We start from the raw sequence: 21,736 nt of genomic DNA on the forward strand, positions 1-21,736 counted from the left end.
CCTTGCTTAATTCATCAAGTATAGTGTGTGACATTTCATGGATTCTTAATCAGTATTTGGTGACTCATTAAATGCATATAAACCAGCAGCAGGCTAAGGATGTTGAGATAAAATGTGTACCCTGGGGAAATAGAAGAAGAGTCTGTAATAAGAAAGATGTGGTGTCAATACAGTCAGATTTCACTTTACGTAGTACAGATGGAGTTTAGACCAAATGGATGCCCTTGGAGGCCCCTTCCAGTCCGGAGGTACTGGAATTTGAGTTCTCACTATGGTCCTGGCCAAGCACAGAGCCCACCCTAGTTAAGCATGCCGATCCTGCCCCTGTCAAAACATTCATCTTCTAGCTCCATCTTTTATTTTCTCACCATGTTTCCTGTTCATAGAGTAAATTCCTGACCTGTGTCTAGGAAGTACTTCACCACATTGCCCACCATGAGATTCACACCACATTTATGCCCTTCGTGAGTTTCTTCGGTAACTTTTGCTTCTCTGACTTTTCAGTCAGCCCATTTTGGCTTTTTCTTCTGTGTCTCCTTCCCTCTGTTACCCAAAGAAAACACAGAGGCTGTAGAGTGTGAGTGGTTAAGAACAGGGGTTTTATTGGGCTCCTTGGAAAAATGGCCGATTCTAGGTCAGGGTGGGAAATGAACAAGATGATCCTGAAGATATGAACTCCTGTAAAAGGACTTGGTTTTGCAACCCTAAAGGGAAGAGGCTCCCACTGGCCAAAGATGGGGAAAATTGAGCATCTCTTCCTAAAAAATTACCAACAGATTGAAATGCATTATGTATGTTATGGTCCTTGCTGATGACAAAAATATGAGGCAGCAAAACCACAAGTCCATAATGATACTCAAAAAAGAGGGAGGGAACCCCTTATTGGTCACCTTTGGACGAATCTTTATTTTGAAAACCAATAAATGAATGGAGAACAGCAAGAATTTATCCAAATTTCCTCTATAAATGGTTCCTCAGTCGACTCGATGGTGCAAGAAGGGAAGCTTCTCTTTCTAGAAATTTCTAGAAATTTTTAATCTAATAAATGATGAGTGTTGATAGAATTAAAATATGACCCCTAATGAATTAAATGAATCTAGGCATTGAGCATCAATGGCTGTCAACATCACAAGAAGACTACCAGACATTTGTCTGAGAGAAAACAACAGCATAAATGAAGTAAATATATCCATCCATCCATCCATCCATCCATCCATAAGTAGTCAGCCCCGAATCTGATCAAGCCCTAAATCTAACCATCAATTTACTAATGTGTAGGGGACAGAGGAACATGTTAAATGACACCTCAGAATGGTAATTAGTAAACTATGGATTCTGAGATACTCTTCATAACAAACAATTTGGTTTCTTCAATGAAAAAATGTGAGAAAATAATGAAGGAAAAACTAGAATGAGAGATTTGAGACCCCTCAACAAAGCACAATATGGAGACTTTATTTGAATCCTGATTCAGACTGTGGCTGTGATTGACATAATGTAGAATGACTATTATGATTTTGGTTTTAAAAGTCTTTTTCTTTCAGAAACACATATTATATTGACATGTTCACAGATGAAATAATGTGATGTCTGGGATATGCTTCAAAATAATCTGGATGAAAGTGTATTAGTTATCTATTGTAGAACAAATTACCCCAAAATGTAACAGCTTAAAATGAGAAACACTTATTATTTCACAGTTTCTGAGGGTCAGGAACCCAGGAGTGGCTTGCCTGGATGGTTCTGGGTCAGGGTCTCTCATAATGTTGCATGCAGGATGCTGGCTGAGGGCTGCAATCATCTGAAGGCTTGACTAGGATGGAAGATCTACTTGTAAGCTCCTTTATGTGGCTGTTGGGAAGAGATCCCAGTTCCTTTATAGCTATTGGTTGGAAGCTTCAGTGTCTTACCATGTGGGCAGCTCCATAGGGCTGTTCCCATCAAAGTGGTTGGCCTCCCTGCAGCGAATTATCCAATAGAGATTAGGAAAGCAACCATAATGGAAGCCACGGTGTCCTTTACAACCTAACCTTGCAAGTGGCATATCATCACTGCTGTATTCTCTTGGTCACAGAGTCTAACTCTGAATCACAGAGCAGCAACCCTGGGAAGGCCCCACAGAAAGGTGTGACTGTCAGGAGGGGAGGATCATTGGAGGCCATCTTGGAGGCTGGCTCCCGTAAGGGATATGGAAGAGGGTGGTGGTGGGATGTTGATAAAATAAGATTCACCATGAGGTGGTAACTGAAATTTTCTATAACAAAAAGGTTTTTTTTTTTGGGGGGGGTGACAATATATATTTTAAAGACAGGATGCTTGGATTTAAACTTCAGCCCTGCCATTCATTAGCTGTGAGATCTTGTCAAGTGATGTGAACCATCTCAATCTGTTTTTCCATTTATAAAATGAGGGTAATGAGAATGCCGTATCTTTTAGGCTTGTAAGGCTTGAAGGACACGCTACTTGTGAGTGCTCAAGCCAAGGCTGGTGCATAGAAAGCACCCAATAAATACTAGTTATCGCAGTGTTATCTTTTCTTCTGTCTCAGGCATTCTTTCCACTAGACCTCAAACCATCCACAGGACCATCTATTTTCTAGAAATCCTTTACTCTAACTTTTTAGAAGCATATTGTGATTTTCAGTTGGAAAAGCTGCCGTTTGTTTCTTATCTCCTCTCTACATGTGTTTGCCTGTCCATATGCTGCAGAGTAAAGCCCTTGCTCACTGTGGAAGTGTGTGTGTGTTTGGACACGTCTTTGCTTCCCCGACTGTGTCAGCACATTGAGAATGTGGACTAAGCCAGTGAAGGGCTGCACCTCGCCCACAAGCTGCTTATACATCAGTTCTTCTCTGTCCTGAATCCCCCTCCCTCCTCCCCTCAGTGAAATCCCTCTGTCTATATCAAACCCATTCAATAAAGTTTAGGTGGGACTTTCCTCAGCTCTTGCTACTACAACCTCAAGTTCAAAAACGGGCACATGATCCAGACCTGGGTAAGCCAACAGTCCCATTCTCTGGCCACCCGATTGGCTCAGGCCCAAACACATACCTAGGCTGGGCTAATTGGAGTGTTTCTGGGAACTTTTCTGATAGAAGTATTGTCGAAATTGGTCTGGTGTGGAGGTGCCAATTTAGCAAAACAAACAAATGAACAAACAGGGCACCCGCTTAACTTTGAATTTCAGATAAGCATTGGAAACATTTTCAGCATGTTTGCTTATCTGAAGTTCAAAGTCGATTGGGCATTCTGATATTATCTGACAGCCTTAGCTTTGGCCCCTGGGCAGTCTGCGCCAGGTACATGTGACACCAGTGATGTAGGCAGCTGTGCGGTCAAGAGCCTGCTGGCAGAATGAAGCCAAGTGATTCCAGGAGAGAGACACACAGAGGTCCAGCCTGGAGTGCATCATTGAGCCCTTGCTCCCAGTCCCCTGATAGGAGCCAGTGACTTCCCTTCTGCTATAGATAGACTTGTAGGGGTTTTCTGTTTTTGTTTTTAGAATTTCGATTTGGGTACTTAGCCTCGAAATACGGTGCCATTGGTCCCCTACTAGTAACACCTAACCTTTATTGACTGCTTGATATGTATGCTGGACTGTATTAAGCACTTTGTCTACATTATCTCATTAAATTCTCATTGTAACCCTGCACGGTATAAATGAAGAAATTATTGACCTAGTAACTTTCTGTGAAGTTGTTATACTGGTATTACTATACACATCTACATTGTGACACTGTGATCTGTGAACATTGATGTTTACTGTAGTAATGTCTGAAACAGTAAGACACTGAAAACTAAACTTCCATCAGTAGGGGACTGGTCAAATGTTGATACATCCCTTAAAAAAAAATTGTAATGCCATACAGGGTATTTGTTTATTCACAGACTTGAATGAGAATGGATTCTTCCATTCAGACAATTAAATTTGATATCCATATGTAATTAATTTGGCAAAATACAGAGATCACTGAAACAAATATTTTTTAATTGAGTACAAGTTTTGTAAAACTACGCAAATCTTCCAAGTGATTATACAGAAAAAGTTCTCAGTCGTCTCCTGGGGTCCCACATCCTTGCCAGGCTGTCCCAGAAATAAGTGTTGCTGTCACTGAACGGGCGAGCGGGGGGTGGGTCAAGGCACAGCCATCACCACCCCCTCCTTCCCCTGGACTGTGACTCCAGATGTGTGTTCTCGGCATCCACCACCTTCCACTCTGGGCTGTAGCTTTGCATCTGTGTCCTCCTGACCCTGACCATGAGGGGAAGGCTTGATGAAGAAGAGCCCTCCTCATCCCCAGGGCTGCCTCTGCATTCCGTTCTCCCTGGATGCTGACTCTAAATACACATCTCTTCGGAGTCAGAGCTTCCACAGAGCTTGGCATGGTGCTTGGAATGAACTAAAATTGTGACTTCTGTCTGCTCTTGCACACTGAAACTGATGAAAGCATTCTTCCTCCAAGAAGCAGATTTGAATCAAATCAAGGTTTTCATAAAGTTTGTAGAGGATGAACTTGGACCTTCAGAAATGTCCAAAAGATGTGAAGGGTGAGGCCTACCGTGGATACACACACCATTGCACGGAGTTGAGACACAAARCAGGCATTTCTGTCCAAGTAGCATTTGGGCTGTGGCTTTGCTCAGTCTCTCCGAGGGGCCCTGAGCAGGTTCCCTCTGATGCTTGATGGGGAGGTCAGTGAATGCACAGGATCTAGCCGCGAGTCGTCCGGGACACAGCCCTGCCCCGCCGTGGACAGCTTTGGTGGAGGCACCTGTCCTACCAGAGGTATTTTCCCATCGTAGAGACTTGCCGGCTCTGGGCTCATCACTACCATCTCACCTGGCATAAGTAGTACTTTTGCCATCAAAATGATGTCATCACTAATGTGACTACCTGGTGTGAAACAGTGTTCGTCATTCACGTCCAGGAGATGTATCCAGTCTCCAATTTGGCTTTAGCATGAAACAGCTGCTACCTTCAGACACTTCAATTTGTTGTAGACGACATGAAGGAGAAACCGGGCCTGGCTCTGACAAGGTTCTGTCAGTGTCTGTACTTTCTCCCCCAAATTGCAAACATCTGGGCCTGCTCTTTAATACCACCAGCCTCTTGGGCCATTCCGTTTTCATGTTTGAGAAACACCATGTCACTACTTTCCCCACTGGAATCGAATGACGGTCTGAGGCACCGGAGCCTGGGCTTTGGGGGTAGCAATGCCCCAAGCTGTGTGTCTTTCCTGTAAACTATTGACTGGGCACTGCCCTAGGTCCCTGGTGTGTGTGTACCCCCAAAAGATGCAGTCAAGGTCAGCCAGGGGGTTTCTCAGACTGAACTGGAGCCCGGGAAGATCATCCCAGGGTTGCGGTCCCAGGGGTGTAGTCAGGAGGAATTATATCCATATTTATACTAAATCATCTTGTGGCTTAGCATCTATCCTAGTCGGGTCAGAAGACAAGTATGGACGCCTTCTGGGTCTCTGGCCAATGGGCTTCTGCACTTTGTGTTTGCAGTTCACCGGCAAAGGGGGTCATGGGGATTTCGGGGGGTCTAACATCAGAATGAGACAGACACCGCTTGTCTGTTTGGGCTGACTTAACGGACACGAGCTATGTCTGTCTCTGAGAAGACAAGTGGGAGCGTGTCTATTACTAATAGAGCTGACTGTGGGAGGGCCTATACAGGGTACCCTCACTTGTAGCTTCTGAATTTTAGTTTGTCAATAAACATGTCCTTTTAGCCACTGGACAGCACAGTGCTAAGTAGCTAATAAAGTCAAGCATTGTCTGATGAAGGCCCACAGTGTCGCTGTTCCCCAGGATTCTGGGCTCCTGGCCATGGTGAGGGCTGGGTGTGAACAGGCAGCGAGGCACACCAGGCGCACGCACACTTCCCATACCTGCTCTGCTCACAAGCATGATCCTGTTCCAGGGCACTTCGTTTACAGGTCACACATTCAAAAGTAAAATTATTACGAATTTCAAGACAGGGACAGCGAAGCATTAAACCCAGCACGGGGCCCTTCTGAGCACGGAGCCCTGAGTGACTGCACAGGTCACACACCCAGGAAGCCAGCCCTGAATGGGATTGCAGCTTTGCACATGACCCCTCAGACTCTGTACGCCCCCGCAGGCTGGACTGGGTCAAGGATGTGGAGAGCTGTGCTCTGAGTGTTGGGAGGGTATGGGACTCAGCATTTGGAGACTCCCTTTCCTCATACTTGCTCGGCCACCTTGGGCAAACATTTCACCGTTCAGAGACTCCATTTGCCCATATGTCAAAACCAGGAACCCGATGGTACATTTTAAGGAAGTGAGGAGGACCAGGCGAGGTGATGCATGAAAGACACACAGTGCCCAGCATACAGTTGTCCTTCGGCCAGTGTTGGCTGCCCCTGGAGGACTTGGGTGAGAATTTCTGAAAGCCTTCCCATGGCCGAGATGCTGCCGTGACCCTCCTCCATACCTAGTGAGCGTAAAATTCAGGTCTGCAGCATGCCGGTGACCTGGATGGGGATCGTTGATTGGGGGCCTTTCGCCTCCCCCCTAAAGCCTCCTAGCCAGGACCACCAGCTCTGTGGATGGGGGATGGTTTTGTCTCCTGATGTCCACTTTTCCCTTTAGTCCCCTGATTTTAATTGGGAGGACTCAAGCATTTGTTATAATTATGTCGACAGGAGAAAACATGATTGCTATTATCACAGAGAGCACTATCAGTGTGGAGTCAACTAAAGCAAATGCTGGTGGAGGGAGAGGGTTATTTCTCCAGGACCCTCCGCTGGCCTGGACGTTGTGACTGTTTCGCAGAGATAAGCAGCCGAGCTGTGCTACGCCTGCTGGCGCTCCCGGGTCTCTCCCCAGGCATTAAGCTGCACTAATTGCTTTGGAAGCGAGGCCTTTTCCTGGGCAGCAGCATATGCTGGCTGAGTGCATGAAGCAAAGATAAAAAAAGCCACCCTCCTCCTCCTTTACTGAAATTTAATAATAAAATGGAACCATCACCATTTCCAATAAATTGTTTATTTTAATTTAGATAAAAAAGTAATGGAAACTAGCCACCTTCTGGCACACTGTTGTGGCGCGTCTTCCTGGCTTGGGCAATCTTGAACCTTCTGTTCTCTGGAGCGGGCTCTGGAAGGCACTCGGGTCTCAACCACGTGTCTTTCTCCATGTAATAAAATCTGGCCCTCACAGGGCAAAAGAAGTCATTTCCCAAGGCCTATATTAGCTTTGTAAACCTGCAAATGGGGAAGTTGGCATAGAAGGTATTTGAGGTATAAATTTTGTAGGATTTTTTTTCATATATTTATTTTAGTGAATATGAAATGGAGATAGTCTCCCATTCTTCTGTCATCACTGTTCTTTCAGATGACTTCCTTCCTATACTCTCAGTGAGAGTTCAGCCTGATACCCCTTGTGTTAGGAGAGAGCTGAAGGCCCAGATGTAGGCAGTGGCTTACTCAGGTGTTGAGAGAGGGTAGGGGACACCGTGGAAGTTGGAATTCAGGCTGCCTGGCTTCTGCCCGCTGCACCGAGGCACCAATGTGCCCTCACTCTCCTACCACTGTGTAGCAGCATTCCCATGTCCATTGCACAGGGACCAAAACTGAGGCTGGAGAGCCAAAGCTACCTGTTTCAGGGTCTCATAGCTGATAAATAGCATAGCCAGAAACTAGGACTCAGTCTCCTGAATTTTAGTTCAGTTTTTTTTTTCTTCCAGAGTCCATGAAGTCTAAATAGCAATTGCTTACATACAACAGTTATAATGTGATGGCATTAAATATTACACATTTTGAATCTTAGAGCAACCACAACTGAGAGTAGAGAAGAAGAAATCTGTATTGATGAAGAGGCTGCAGAGCAGTGGGCCAGGCCCTTTCCTTCTCTTCCAGACACTACCCTTGGAGTGCACATGCTTAGGATTCCTCATTAGCAAATTACTCCGTGTCATGAGCAGTGAAAGCGGTGGGCGTTAAATCCATGCACACCAGGAGTGTGCCGTGAAGTGCCTTACTCTGTCTGGCGTGAGCACTCATACGACAAGTAAGCCACTCCATGTGATGCGGTGATTAGAAAGGGGAGGAGGGGGAATGGAGGAGATGTGGAGGATTGTTATAATCCAGGGGCGGGGCTTTGGAGGCATTGTCCTGGCCAGGGTCCTTGTGATGGTTGTGGTCATCAAGGTCCTTTCCTTTCAATTAAGTGGCCTAAATCCAGCTAGATCTGGTCAGGCAAAGGAGCAAATTTATTGGCTTGCTTATCTGAAAAAGCTAGGCATGCCTCGTTCTAGGAGCTCAAGCCATGCTGTCCTGATTCTGTCTTGCCCCCTCCATTGTGTGCCTGGTTCTCCTTGGCCGTTACCTTTATTCGGGGGAGCCCTTCCTGCCCAGTGGCTCAATGGCTGTTGGCAGCCCCAGGCTTCTTCCCTACCTCTCGGTAATCTCAGTAGAGACAAAGCTGTCTTCCCCACATTTCAGTAGAGGCCCAGGGATTGGGTCATATGCCCGTGCCTGATGGTACCTAGTAGAATTTGGGATGGAATTCACAAATTGGTCAAGCCTGATAGATGGGCTCACCCCTTCATCTGAGAAGGAGGAAGAGAGAGGTTAGCCTCACCCAAACCATATGAATTAGGAGGCGCTGGGGGAGAAGGAAAATCAGAAGAAGGGGGATGGGTGTTGAACAGGCAAAAACCACACATATTCACTGAGTACAAGCCTTAGAGTTTCCTCTGACTCACCCTTGGTCAGTGGCTTGGTAAGGGGGAAGGACCCTTTTAGCCCGAGTGTCTCCAGGTGAGTTCTGTCCAGTAAGACCTTTATGCCATGATGGAGATGTACTTTGATCTTCACCTTCCAGTGCAGTAGCCACTGGCCACAGGGGGCTATTGAGCGCTTGAAATGTGCTGCGGGACAAAGTGACTGAGTTTTTCATTTTATGTAATTTTAATTAAATTTACTGTCAATGGCTACATTTAGCTCATGGCTGCCATGGTGAACAGAGCAGCTCTTGGTGGGGCTACATCACTGGGGTTGATTCCCTGGAAGGCAAGGCCCTGGTTTTGTGTAAAAGGAGAGGTGGGCCGAGGGTTAAACGCAGCCTGGAAGAGGAGATTTGGTCCAGGTGTGGTGTAGGAGAAAATGGAGTCTGGACATGAGGGAGAGGAGAGGGAAAGAAACAGAGAGAGTGTCCTTCATCTGTGATGTCATTTGGAACCCCTTAACCTGGGAACATATTTTTCCCATGTCGTATGGGGACCAGAATTGTCCCAGGAAGAAATAAAATCAGAACTGACCTTGTTATGAAATCGAGTCGAGGGGAACTCCATGGCATGTTATTGCATTTTCCTCTAAGTGTCCGGCAATAAAAGCAACCGTTGCCTGGAGCAGTCTTCCTGCACATGACACATGGATGAAAAGGAAATGCAGCCACACATGGATTAAAAGACAAACTAAACGGGGTTGCTATGTTATTAAAAAAAAAAAAACGATACTGTGTAAACTTGTGTAGCTGAGCACAATTAAATGCAGTTGACAGAAATGACATCAGATGAATAGAATGAACTTGTCAAGGCAGGGTCTGGTCACAGCAGTGTGAACCTGGGGCCCGTTAAAAGTCCAGCCTCTCAGCAGGCTGTGTGATGGGCATGTCACAATGTCCTGTAGGGTGTGTGGGATCTGCCCTGAGGTGCCTGTGGAGCCTAACTAAGTCCTTCCTGGTGGCCGTTACTCACCTGTGAGTCAGGTCTCCAAGGGCAGTGATTCTTGGAGAAGGCAGACTGATCTGTTTTGATCCCCTTCTGCCCACGTGCAGGCAGGACACCTGGGCTCCCTCAGATTTAGTTAACTGTCTGGATTTGTTCACTGGGTGCTCGAGAAGGACATGCCATGTGCTTAGCATCCTGCTGGGCCTTGGACATGCAGCAGGAAGAACAGAGAAGTGCAAAGCTTGGTTCCTGGCCGTGTGGTTTGCCACAGCAAGTCCCTGGCCCTCAGCATTTCTCTCCCCCCATTATGCAAGCCTGTAGACTCAGATAGTCTCCTGTAGACTCTGCTGTAGCCCAGGTGTAGAGATTAAGAGCTCCTGGCCGGTGCCTGGCATACAAAGTACTAAAAAACAAAAAATGTAGCAGGTGTATAGCAGAAAGAGGGAGGCATTAGAATGGGTGAAGCAGACCTGGGGTGGAACCTGGGCCAGGCAGCTAGGAGGTGTGTGAATTGGGGTGCAGTGCTGAGCCTCACTCTTCTCATCTGCAAAGTGGGTTGATGGAAACTTACAGCGTTGTTGTGAGGACACAACTGCATGATATTTGCTGAGGACCCAATATGAAGCAGGTTTCCCAACCGTGGCTGCTCTGGTGGGATGAGGGCATGATTGCTGTGAGGGAGGGATGGACCCAGGAAGGGATCTTGTGGGTTACATGAATATTCCCAGGGTGAGCAGCCAACTTCAAAATCCAATCTTGATTCGTGTTAGGTCTGGTTGTCTTTAAAGCTGAATCACTGTGGGGGGCCCACCAAAATTTTCCAGTCCAGTTTGCCAGCAAACCTGCAGCCCACCCCCATGACCAGTGGCCCCTGCTGCTTCTTGGAAGGGGCCCAGGGAGAAGAGCATTTTAGAACCATTGGCCATGTCCTAGGATTGATCTCTCTGATCTATTCTTATTCCACAATCAGTTATGGAGTTCTAAGGCAGACACATCATGCGTAGGTGTCACCACGCTGATGGAATGTTTGGGGTGTTGATGGGCCCCAGGGTATGGAAGAGAAAGAAAGCCATTCCTCAGCCAGGAAATCACCAGCCAACATTTTCCATGAGCACACCCTTCCTGCCCCTCTCCCTCCTAATGACTCCTCTGTCCAGTTTCTCCAGCAGACAAGGGTGTGGATGCCTTTGAGGAGAAAGCAATTCATTTCAGTAGAAAAGAAGTGGTTTTGGAACAGGGCAGTTGGAAAATAATGCCAAGCAGCTGTGCCACTGTGGACACGAGCTTTGAGTCCGTGGACATCCCACTGGCTCATGTGTCCCTGGGCACATGCCTGGACCCACTCTTGCATCTTTGTTGAGAGGCAGAAATGTAATGGGCTCCACAGTTACTTCTCTTTGCTGCCTTTACTCTCTAGCTGATGCTGGGCTTCTGTGGAACCCACATAGGCAGATGGGCCTTGGGGATGTCTCTGAAGAGATTTGTTCCCATTTTGCATATTCCTTGAAGCTCTTCTGATTTCTAGCCTGTGTCCCCCTTGCTGTAATCACAAGTTTTACCTTGGGATCCAGTCTTTATCCTTCTCTTTGGAGGTGGTTTGGGCACATTTTGTGTATCAGATATGTGGTCATCAAGGGAGACAGAGTAGGCCACCGGACATGCCTGGTCTCCAGAATGTCACAGTCTTGGGTGGGGGCAGAATTTAACTGGCAGTTCTATACCCAGAGTGCTAAGTGCAAGGTGGGTCTGAGCATGGGAGGCAGCATGGGGTCCTAAGGAAGCATTCTGAAGCAGTCTCAGAGATGGGGGTCTGGGAAGTTTCCCTAGGCCAGAAGAGGGTGATGTCCAAACTGAGGTCCCAAAAGTAGGTGAGAGGAAAATGTGGTGGGAGAGTCAGGAAATGGATGGAGGGTGGGTTCCCAGTGGAGGAGAGCATGTGCAGAGTCCTAGAAGTGATCAGGAGTGCGAAACTTGAGGGTAGAAGGGGATAGAGTGGGTCATGGGAGCTGAAAGGAAAGTAAGAACTTCAGATAAATTAAGTACTTTCCACCAGAATTCAATGAATTTTTCCTCTAGAATGTAATCAAAGCTGAAAATGCATATGGAAGGTAAATTTTATATTGAATGCGTTCTTATGTTTTGAATTCTGAAGGATAGAAACATATTATGACCATTTTGGTCCCAGACTCATTGGTCTTAGTGTGCACCTGTTCATTGGAGGTTAGTGTTTCATGTAACAGTTCGGATGCTAATGAATTCTCTGCTTTGTTGTTCCAGCACTTCCGGGAGCACCTGGACAAACTTTTTGCCAAAGGAATTGGAATGCTGGATATAGCTTTGAACGAGGCCTTCAACATTCTCAGTGATGTAAGCTCCTCTTTAATTTGCCTTTCTTATGTCCAGGAGAAGAAATGGAATTTTATTTTATGTTTTATTTTATTTGGTCTTCCTTCCTTCCTTCCTTCCTTCCTTCCTTCCTTCCTTCCTTCCTTCCTTCCTTGTAGACCAGCATTACTGTTGGCCTTGCCTGTCATTGAGTGAGGTGCCAGATGGGAGGGAGAGGCTGGCCATTAGAGTCCTCTAGGGAACCAGTTCAGCCAGTGCAGCCAAACCAACACCCCGCTGGGCAGAGCCAGTTGTGCCCTCTGGTTGGGGCTCTTGCCTGCCATGCTTGTTGGCTCTGGGACCACCCACACTTGAATACCTTCCAATGCAGATCTCATCTCAGAAACTTTCAATTTCTTCATGGAGGGGACTCATTTCTCATTGTGTTTCACACTGAATCCCTGCCTGTGGCAATGTTCAGCAGAAGGGCTTTCTCTATGTGGTAGGCTTAGGGGGTGCCCTACCCATCCTTCCTTCTCTTCCAGCCCCTTGAAGATTCACAATACGCAGTAGCACAATCGAGTTTCCAGGAAGCACAACAGGAAGGAATGTTGTTCAACTGACTGTTCCTTATACTTCTTGGAACAGGAATCCATTTTTCAAGTAGCACCTGTTAACATTCTTTGAAAACCTTTGAGGGGTCCTGGGCTAGTAATTCTGCCCTTGGAATCCCAATGTGTTAAGCTAAAAGAACATGCAGGTGACTTTTGTGTTCTTGTTACTCTGAAAGAGTAGTGGGACAATAATGACTATCTTTATTAATGCAGGTTCTGTATCATTTATGTAACTGGTATATGCTGTGTGCTTTTAATGCCAGACACTGGGAACACTTTAGGGAATAGTCTAGACAAAGTGTTTGCCTTAATGGACCTCATGTTCCAGTGCAAAGGTTGGGAAATTATGGCCCATGAGCCAAATCCAGCCTGCCTCTTTTTGTAAAAACTGTTTTATTGGAGTGCGTTCACGCCCACCTGATTACGAATCCTCTATGGCTGCTTTTGCATTACAAGGGCAGAGTTCATTAGTTCCGATGGAGACCATATGGTCTGTAAAACCTGAAATAGTTATCGTGTGGTCCTTTACAGAAGAAGTTTGCTGACCCCAGATCTAATGGGAAAAGACAGATGAAGTGTGTAGTCTTATGGAGAATAACAGCCCCATCGTTCTAGCTTAATAAGGACTTGTTGCTTTATACAGTGCAGTCGGGAATGATCTCTCTCATTGGTGCCCTTGGTAGGAGTAGAGACCTTAAGGAAGTGAGGGAACAGCGATTTCATTTTGGGGAAGAAGTTTCCAGCAAGAGGAACAGGTACAAAGGCCCTGAGGCAGAGCTGTTCAGCATTTTTACCATACAGCGAGGAGAGCATGTGAGGAGCAAAGTGGGGGACGGAGGGGGCTAGGGAATGAGATCAGAGAGGGAGCAGGGACCGGACCACATGACTCCTGTGGGGACTTGGGCTCTTGCTCTGTGTGGGAGGGAAGGTCGCTGGAGTCTGAGCAGAGAATGCCATGACCAACTTGAGTTTTAGCAGGACTTCTCTGACTGCTGTATTGAGAAACAAAGACGTGGGAGACCATGACATTATCTGGTGACACATACTGGTCACCCACTAGGGAGGTAGGTTAGGATGGGGAGGTAGGTTAGGATGTTAAGAAGGGGAGGTAGGTTAGGATGGTAAGAAGTAAAAAGATAGAAATCACTCTAGATGTGTCCAACAGCAAGGGGTTACTTCAGGGTTTTGGCTGCATAAGGGGTGGAAAAGCTCAGAAACCAAACAGAGAATGAAACCATCCTGGGATTAGCACCAGCACGAGGCAGCACCTCTCTAGGGTAAGAGGGACGACCGGAGGGAGGGAACATCATTGGAGCCTCCTCCCAGTAGTCATCCGGATGGGAATTGAACTGTGGAGGGGCTGCCCAGAGAGAGCTGGAGTCGTGGGGGGAAGGCCTGCCTTGTGGAAGCTGGTACCTTGGAAAAGATGCAGCCATTGCCAGAAAGCGCCCATGTCCCCAGATCAGAAAAAGGGAGACATAGCTTAGAAAAGCCTTGGCTTCTTCCTTGCATCCTCTAGTATTCTTTGGTCAAAACTCCTGGGGAGCCTGGAAACTGTGGAGCGCAGGGGAAAGGTATGGGGTGGAACTGAGTGCAAACAGGCACGAAACGGAGCAACAGTTCCATTGAGGTGCTGGAGGAGCTGGGAGAGCCGCTAGAGGCTCAGTGGCCTGCCCACACTCAGTCTTCAGGCAGCTGTGTGGGGCCCCGGGTGTTAGTGTGCAGGTGAGCACCCACCCACCATCACACGGCGCGTCCCGGTGGTCAGTAGTTGTACCCGACTCCGAAACTCCAGCTTTTCCTACTCAGTGACGCTGGCCTCCCAAGCCGAGCGTAGGCCCTAATTCTAGACTCCCTTTTACCAATAGTATCTATTGGCACACAGAAGGCCATTCAGGTTTTGGTCCTGAGCCAGTTTCAAGAGGGTAGGGGAGGGAAGCCTCACCAGCACCTCGAATTCAACTCGAATTAAACCCACGGCTGTTCTGTTGTACTTTGCTGCCCCAGGGCTGCTGCCTACAGGAATTCACATTTAGGTGAGGCTCGGTGATTGGGACAGCCCATCCTTGTTAATAGCTTCTGAATAATGTATGAACATAGCTGACCAGAGCAAAGGGCCAAGCTGTACCTTTGAATTCTGAGCTGAACCCTGGATAGGTACCTTCCCAGGGCTTGGAGATGCCAAGCTCTGCATCTTCAGTAGGCTCTTTCTAGAGGGTCATATTGCAAGGACTTGTCACAATGATAAAATTGGTTCTCTTTTTCATCGCAAAAGCCTCGTGTCTATAGCAGGGCAAGGCTACTCTGAGCTAGTGAGTCCCTTGCTTGGAAAGGTGCCCTGCAGTGAATTTCTGTTTCCTGGCTCTTTGGCAGAAGTGGTGAAGGAGTGAGAGTTGGGGGATGCTTGTCATATGAAGTCTGTGGGCTCTGGAGTTAGGCAGGTTGGGCTGAGAATCCTGACTTGGTCAGAATGTGCTGTGTGACCTTGAGAAAACTCTGCTTAGCCTCACCTTTATTTTCCTCATCTGTAAAATGGGGATGGGAATAGACCGAGCAGTGGCCATATAATTGATGAAGCCCAGTGCAAAATGAAAATGCAGGTCCCTTGTCCAGAAGTCATTAAGAATCTTACGAGAAAGGCAGCAGAGTGTTAAGTGGAGTGTGGGGCCCCGTACAGCCATGCACATCCCACGCCCATGAACCTGGCCCTGGTAAACCAGGGTTGAGGATTCTGCACAATGAAGCCATGCCTGCCTCCCTTTCAGCAGGGCTGAGGTAGGTGGGTAGTGCCATTCCTGTGACCACAGAGACACTGGGGAGCCTCAACTCTGGCCAGGCTGCCTCTGGCTTCTAGAAGCAGCTCGAGCTCCTGATGCTTTGGTCTTACTTCCTGCCCCAGTCCTCAGGATTGTCTGCTTCCCTTGATTGTCTCCTCTCTCCTTTTCCTTGCCCTACAACCTTCTCTCTCCCTGTCCCCTACACTTACCAGTTTGGTTCCCAGACCCCTCCAAGCCAGTGTTTCCCACTGCACGCCCAGATGACACTGGTCTGCTGAGATACTCCAGCATAGGTGTTGTCCAGGTGGCGAGATGGCACCCTCCTCTCCCAGAGACTCATAATGCACTTGTGCACATTCAAGACCTCCGAAGTCCTGCAGGGAACAGACCTTTTCCAAAATGTATTTATGCCAGTACTCAAACGTATTGACTCAGGAACTCTTTATCTTGTATCAGAACCTCAAGGTTAGAATCTTGTAGAAGTCACAGCTCACCAAACACACCTTCAGGCATAATATGTTTGTATGCTCCAAGAGGGTATATTAACCTCCCGGCACCTCTCAGATCCAGGGAAATCACCAGCACATGCTGGATTTCTTTCCTTAATTCTTGGTGATGGAAATATTTGTGAACCAGGGAAACCTTCCACACTTCACCTGTAAAATCCCTCTGGGGTCTGGCCAATCAGAAAACCCAATGGGTCCAATGTAAATTCCAGACAGCAAGAAATGGAAAGAACAAAAATATTGCAGAATATCATTGATTGAGGTTGGTTGATGGGTGGCACCATATTTTGAGTGCACATTTATCTGAGAGAGAAACATTTCTATCTCATCTCTTGCCACTGGGCTTTTAAATAGCCAAACATTTTGAAAAACACAGAGATGGTTAATCTCCCATGAAAATGAAGCTTTAACTATTTTCCACTGCATCAATATGACCTTTAAGTGATATAATTCTCTTCTGTGTATTGCGCCTGCCCTTGCAAGCCAATACGAATAAAGAGTTATTTCTTAATGACACAAATGCACATTCTCCCTCTGTGTGTATGTCTATCTCTTTCTCTCTACTTTCTGTCTCTCTCTCTCTCTCTCTCACACACACACACACACACACACACACACACACTCAAAAGTGTGATTGTGTTTGGGGCTCAGAATGGTTCAGAGGTTACTAGAACTAAATGAAGTAAATTCTGGTTTGCAATTACCTGCATTTCAGGGTCAGTATTTGCTCCGATGACTTAAAGGCTTGTAGTTGTTGTACAAACGGCTTTGAAAGGAGCATTCAAATAAACTTCTAAGACCCTTCCATCTATTGATCTCTGCTGCATTCATTAGTTTCTGTAAGAACACAGAGCCAGTTTGCTACAGTAGTTATAGCATCTACCTTGTCATGTGACAACCGCAATTATCTTTTTTGGCGATGAATATGATCTTTGCAGTGATTACCTTTTAAAAATTTTTCTTAACCAATTAAATAAAATTCGGTGACATTTCAAAGACTGTTAATCACAACCAAATGCTCTAAATGTCAGGATGCATTGAAATTTTCGCTGCTAACTGATGAATCACTGAGCTAATTGTAGTTCATCATCAGGCCCTTGTCATTGTTATTATTATGGAAAATACTTTCATCACTCCCGCTATTCAAAAAAAAAGTTCTAGACAAATATGAAGAGAAGAGATATTACTCATCAAAGCATTTGAATTTAATTGCATTCTTCAAAATTCTCCAACAGATTGCTGCAGAGAATACCAGGGACTTAGCCGGAGAGGAAAGTGATGTTTTTAAATAAACAGCTCAGGGCAGCCCCTTCTTCCAGTCTACATTATTCAGATATCTTCATTTCCCTCTCTTTCTTGCCTTTCGTTTGGGAGAATATTGCCAGGATGCTTTCCAATGAGTTGCATGAACAACAGTCCCAAGGTGTCTTGATTTTTTTCCCCTTTCTTCAGCCTCTGTGAACTGAAGCAGAGATCACCTTTATTTAGTGGCCCACTGCTGGGTTTATTCAATGATCTGAAGACGGTGTTGAATGCAGGCTCCCCCAAAACATTGCCAGAACAACCTGTTGATAGGACAGGACCACAGGGATATTTCTTCTTACCGCAGCAAGGAAGAAAATGCACCATGACGATAGAATCTTAGCAGTGTCTCAGAGTAGAAGGGACACCGCCATTTATTGAGACTATGAAGGTTGGTTGAAGGTGGGTCTTTCAGAGTGGAGGAGAAGGAAAAGGCATGGTTACGACTGGGTGAGAATCCTAATATTCTAGTTTAGGATTGGTGGATGCAGCAGAGGGAAGATTTTGAGGTCAGGGGTTTAAAGAGTCTTAGGTTATAAATTGTCCCGTGATAGTTTCTATTGGAGAGTTGATGGGCCTTTCAGGATGTTCCTGGAATAAGCAATAAATTTGTTGGCAATTTTTATCTTCCTGGACAAGAGTTTTCTGGAATAGTATGTTAAATTGATAAAGACAGTAGAATTGTAGTTGTGTATGAGGGCTTTAGTTCTCAAATATTTGTACATACCTGAGAATTTCTATGATATTACATCATGGGCCACATCTGCTCATTAACTCAAGGACTCCGGGCTCCGGTCCAGTCTGAGTTGCAGGAGTAGCTGCCAGGACCAGGACTGCAGTGAAGCAAGTGCCTAAGGCATACATTTTGAGGAGTACTCACTCACTCACTCTCGGTGGGGGATCTGATGACTCCATGTGACCCTACAACTCTGGAAAGGATGGAGGGAGGAAGAAGCAGGGGAAGGAAATGAGCATTTATGGAGCCCTTCCATGCATCTCCATCTGCTCAAGGACCTTCATCTCATTATTGGGAGGCCATAGAGTGTGCTGGATCTGGGAGTAGATTCTGGAGCTGGACTGCCTGGGTTTAAATCCTGGCCATTACAGATGGGAGCTGTGTGACCTTGGGCAAGTTAACTAATCTCTGCCTCAAATTCCCCACTTGTAAAATGCCAGTAATGATAGTACCTACCTCAGGGGCTAGTCTTCAGTAAGTTAAAACTTGTTGCCCACCTTCCTTCCTTCCTCCCTTCCTTCCTTCCTTCCTTCCTTCCTTCCTTCCTTCCATCCATCCATCCATCCATCCATCCATCCATCCATCCATCCATCCATCCTTCTATCCATTCATTCATCCAGTTAGTTATAGTCTTCTCTCTCAAGTTGCAACTTCAATCTCTACATCAGAACTCTAAGTACACAGAGCCTAGGCATTAAATCTCAACTTGAATGCTTTATTAGCTCTCTGCTTCTGCAGGAACCAGCAGCAAATCCGAGAACAGTCTCCATCCTTCCCCTGTGCCTTGGTCAACAGATGGAACGTGCCCACTCAGTGCATTTGCATGTGCTCTTGGCGCTCTCTGGGACATCCCTCCTCCAGATACTCACCTCCTGCAGGTGTCACTCATATGTCACCTTCTCAGTGAGGTCTTCCCTATTTTTTCTAAAGTCGCCCCCTCCCCATTTCCCATCCCCCTGCTCTGCTTTCTTTTTTCTTTTTTCTTTTTGTTTCTTAACATCACTGTTACCACACATACAACAAAATTGACTTATTTACTTCGTTTCTATATGTCTCCCTACGTAGAATTATAAACTACAGGAGGGAAGGGATTTTTGCATGTTTCATCCCCAGCTCTGTGTGGGCACTTAGTAAATAATTTTAGAATTAATGAATAAACTTCACCAATTATAATGGTGGGAGTTTTCACTACTGAAAGTTAAAGACTTTTTTGTGTTTTCATGCCTCAGCACTGTCTTGTTAATTGTAGGGTTTTTGATTTTGATTATTTATTTATTTTAAAATTTTATTTATTTGAAAGAGAGAGAGTGAGAGCGCCTGGGTGGCTCCCTTGGTTAGGCGACTGCCTTCGGCTCAGGTCATGATCCTGGAGTCCCGGGATCGAGTCCCGCATCGGGTTCCCTGCTCAGCAGGCTGTCTGCTTCTCCCTCTGACCCTCCCCCCTCTCATGCTCTATCTCATTCTCTCTCTCAAATAAATAAATAAAATCTTTAAAAAAAAGAAAGAAAGAGAGAGAGAGCGTGCGCGTGTGCGAGAGAGAGCATGAGTGGAGGGGAGGGCAGAGGTACAGGGAGAAGCAGACCCCCCCACTGAGCAGGGAACCCAACACGGGTCTTGATCCCAGGATCCTGAGATGAAGGCAGATGCTTAAGCGACTGAGCCACCCAGGTGCTCCAACTGTAGGGTTTTTTAAAGGACCTGGTGTTACTTTGAATTGCAGCATTAATAGCATTCATTAAGGGAATTCTTCACCCCTGATTCAAGGGAAGGACACCGAGTTCTGGTGACTAGTCTACCCCAGTCTACCACTCATGAAGGCTGGGAGCTTTTACAATGCCACATAAAACTGAATATTGAAGAAATTTAGGGTTTTGCACACCAGTGGGCACAATCTTGGAATTTCAATAATGTATATAAATTAATATGTAATGTTACATGCAAACAAATATATATTTAAAACAAACCCTACAAGGAGTGCTTAGGCTTCTAGTCTGAATTGGCATGTTCCTGAAAACATTTTATTCTCCATGTGTCGAAAACCTTGTTGATTGTATTATATAATGCATCAAACCAGACTCCTTTAGATTTTGAAAGAGACATTGCCTGCCTTGTATTCTGCGGCTCATGTGTTCCTAAAGGGTGACTGTGCCAATGCCTTAGGGGCTTATATTCTGTGGCAGTATCTGTGCTTGAAGCTAAGACAGGTTATTTGCCCTAGAATCTCACTTCCCACCTTGCGTGGGTTTTTCAGAAATCCCCTCTGAGGCCAATATGTAGTTCCAATTTGTCAAAGCAAATAGGGTGAATGCATGGGGAAAAGCTTATCATGTAGGTTCTGTTTTGCAGAACAAGCTCTTGTTTTGAGAGGCTTCCCAAGCCCTCATGCCTCTGAAGTCTCATGGATGTACAGAACTCTCTGGTGTGTTTTTTATTTTATTTTATTTATTTATTTGGGGTTATTTTGGCTTTTTTTTTTTATTATGCTATGTTATGTTATGTGTGTTTTTTAGTTCGAACTTGTTTCTTCCCACAGTTCAACCACACAGGACAAGGAAGCATCTGCAGCCAGGCCATCATGCTCATCACTGATGGGGCGGTGGACACCTATGATACTATCTTTGCTAAATACAATTGGCCAGATCGCAAGGTATGTTGCTGATGCCGGCCGCGCAGCACAGTTGATGGAGAATTGTGTTATACTGTAATGCCCAGGTTGTCCAGGGTTAGGCACCCATCTAGATTTAATCTCATAATGACCTATGGTTTGTCAGTCTTGTGCCTTCTGATTGACCAAACTGAATATGATGGCTTTCCTTGTTTTCAAAATGAAACTTTTTTTGGAGGAGAGAAGAAATCCATAAAGACACGGTTAACATGTTCAGTGAAATGATTCATTGAGAAGGGTGCTTCGCCCATATTGGGCAGCACTTTTGTTTTCCATGGAGCCAGAGCTGCTTGGTGAGTCCAGCATCTACAGATGGTGAAGTCAGCCATGTTGACCATACAATCATCTCCTGGATGTTTCTGTTTCTCTATGGTTCCTCCTTCTGCACCCTCATTACCACCCAGAAGCTTCTCTCCATCCCCCATGGGTTTTTCCCCACCCTCGTCAAAGCTTGTTCTCTATTCTAATTCCTTCTTTGCTTTCCAGGTTGACATTTATTTATCTGATGAACACATATGTTAGGATATCAATGATGAATATTAACATTTTTGGTGCCTCTGAGTGCCTAAACCCAGACATTCCTCAAGCTGTGAGCTAGTTTGAATTCTCTGGGGAGATTTTTAAATTATGGATATTTGTACTCTATCCCATATCTACAGAATCAAAACATCTAAGGATGTGGTTCAGTAATCCATGTTTTTAATAAGTTCCTCCAGTGGGCACCAATCAGCAGCTTAGCAGTTGTGAAGGGGGCTTTTCCTAAGCGGCTCCATTAAGACCGAATAAATTATCAGATGAGTCTCACATACTGAATTCTATAAATCCTTCCCATGTGGTGATACTTGTTGGATAGCAGTTGCCCCAGTAATATTGGTATTTAAACATCCGCTCCTTACTTGCAGGGAGAGGCAGAGAATGAGGGCTTCAAAGTCACAATTCTTCAGATAAAACACAAATTTACACATATCTTGCCAAAGGTACAATATTGATTTTCGGCCAGGTGCTTTCTTGGATTAATTGGAACCAGGATATTGGAAATTTCAACATTTTCAAGGAGTTTTACCTACTTATAGAGTATTTCAAGTCGAAGCAAATTTGCTTTTTGTAGT

At 45.7% G+C, this 21,736-nt stretch overlaps 1 protein-coding gene across 1 annotated transcript in view; it reads left to right on the forward strand.

The window, feature by feature from the left end:
* CACNA2D3 (calcium voltage-gated channel auxiliary subunit alpha2delta 3) overlaps window positions 1-21,736 on the forward strand; it is an 876,446-nt gene that overhangs the window by 454,449 nt on the left and 400,261 nt on the right. The window contains exons 10-11 of the mRNA XM_025885299.2: window positions 11,980-12,069; window positions 20,496-20,609. Of these exons, the coding sequence (XP_025741084.1) occupies window positions 11,980-12,069; window positions 20,496-20,609 (204 nt within the window). The remainder of the gene's footprint in view (window positions 1-11,979; window positions 12,070-20,495; window positions 20,610-21,736) is intronic.

The sequence above is a fragment of the Callorhinus ursinus genome, unplaced genomic scaffold, assembly GCF_003265705.2.
Source record: "Callorhinus ursinus isolate GAN/ISIS: 27379988/994484 unplaced genomic scaffold, GSC_fseal_2.0 scaffold15, whole genome shotgun sequence".
NCBI classification, from domain to species: domain Eukaryota; kingdom Metazoa; phylum Chordata; class Mammalia; order Carnivora; family Otariidae; genus Callorhinus; species Callorhinus ursinus.